This window comes from Macrobrachium nipponense, chromosome 11, assembly GCF_015104395.2.
Source record: "Macrobrachium nipponense isolate FS-2020 chromosome 11, ASM1510439v2, whole genome shotgun sequence".
In the NCBI taxonomy this organism is placed as follows: domain Eukaryota; kingdom Metazoa; phylum Arthropoda; class Malacostraca; order Decapoda; family Palaemonidae; genus Macrobrachium; species Macrobrachium nipponense.
Window position 1 is genome coordinate 37,096,779 of NC_061087.1, and position 1,763 is coordinate 37,098,541.

Below are 1,763 nucleotides of genomic sequence, written 5' to 3' on the forward strand. Positions count from 1 at the left end.
GGCAGCAATCAGTTTTAGTGAACATGTTTAAAAGAAGGTTTACTTCCAGCATACACTAACCTAAGACTGCACGACCCCTCAGCAAGGCTAGAAGACGGGTCCAGGAGCTTCAGGAAATCCCTCATACAACGGCAATTACGGGAGAAGACTTCTGAACTAAGGAAACTTCACGAGGACGATGCTCGACTACGACGTGAATAGACGAACGCACAGACATTAGCAAGCCCCCCAAGCACCAGAGATGTCAGTGAGGAACCCAAAGCAGAGCCCCCTGGATCCCTCGGGAATGGTTCCCTCAGCCCTGACCATGACGACCCCAATGCTGACCAACCGAATGAGAACCAACCCACCGATATTGACAACCCTCCCGATGCAGAATTAGCCACCAATGATGACATCGATGCCTGCCTTACCCACCTCCGAGACGAAGATATGAAAAAACGCATAAAGGGTGTCGTGCAAAAGCTGACCTCTCTCAACGGCGGCAAGCTGCGAGTCCCACAGCACACTCGAGGCTACATCAATCTTATCGACTTCCAACCCTCTCCTGACCAAGACATTCTGCTTAGACTAGGGCTTAACTGTCACTTCATGTCTAAGCCTAAGCCACATGAGAAAAGACTTGATATCAAACTTCTGCTTGATTCCATCTAGCAGCTCGACATGCAGAATATTGTCCGAACAACAGACGCCTTCCAGCCCCTCCTGCTCGCCGAAGCCCTCAAGGACAGGGGGTCACACACCAGTGGCATCTTCACCCGAGAGATGAAGGAAGCAGCCATGGAGTTAAAGGCTAAGGAAGACATCACTGTGCGACAGGCAGATAAGACAGCTGCCTTCGTCTTAATAAAAACAAAGGAATACCATGAGAAGCTCGATGCTATCCTGTCCAACTCCTCAAAGTTTGAACGTCTCACACGGAACCCCATGGAAGACATCAAAAGGGACGCCAACCATGTCATCAGTACCATCAACACGTCAACCAACGCAGTCCACCTTTCTCCCATCCAAGAGGACTTCAGCCTTGGTTACCTCTACGGGAACGTGAAAACCCATAAGGAAGGCAACCCCCTCCGCCCGATCATCAGCCAGACACCTGCCCTGACTTACGCCTTGGCCAAGCGCCTCAATCAAATTTTACTCCCTATGTCCCGAGCCGCTATAGCCTGAGTTCATCGGTGGAGTTCCTTGAAGAAATTCAAGACTCCCCCGGCACTGGCATCATAGCATCCCTAGATGTAGAATCCCTATTTACCAACGTGCCTGCTGACGAAACCATTGACATCATCATGGATCACGTCTACCGAGACCCATCTACGGCCCCACTCAATGTCCCAAAGGCCTCTTTGCGCACCTTGCTCGACATCTGTACAAAGAGGGCCCCCTTCTCCACCTACTGAGAACAGATGTTCTACCAGAAAGATGGCGTTGCCATGGGCTCTCCTCTGGGAGTCCTCTTTGCCACCTTCTATATGGGCGCCATAGAAGAGAGGGTCTTTGCCCAGAGCCATCACCCCCGCAAATACACCCAACACTTAATTTCATTGTCGCTACTTATTGTAGACCTACTTATGTTACACCAGGTGGTTGTTGTTGCACCGACATTAATGGTGCGTCACACATGCTGCCATCACACGTTCGACATCGGTGGGGGCATTCTGAAAATGTTTTGTAAGAATTTTTTCTGAAATTTTTACACGTGACATTTTCTGACAGTTTTGAAATATATGACAGATTTCCCCCTTATGAAATATATTATGGCC

At 49.5% G+C, this 1,763-nt stretch overlaps 1 protein-coding gene across 1 annotated transcript; it reads left to right on the plus strand.

The window, feature by feature from the left end:
* Positions 1–663: 663 nt before the first annotated feature.
* Positions 664–1,170, plus strand: LOC135208483 (uncharacterized). Its single transcript, XM_064240717.1, has one exon. It carries the CDS (start codon positions 664–666, stop codon positions 1,168–1,170), a length of 507 nt encoding a protein of 168 aa, XP_064096787.1.
* The last annotated feature ends 593 nt before the right edge of the window (positions 1,171–1,763 follow it).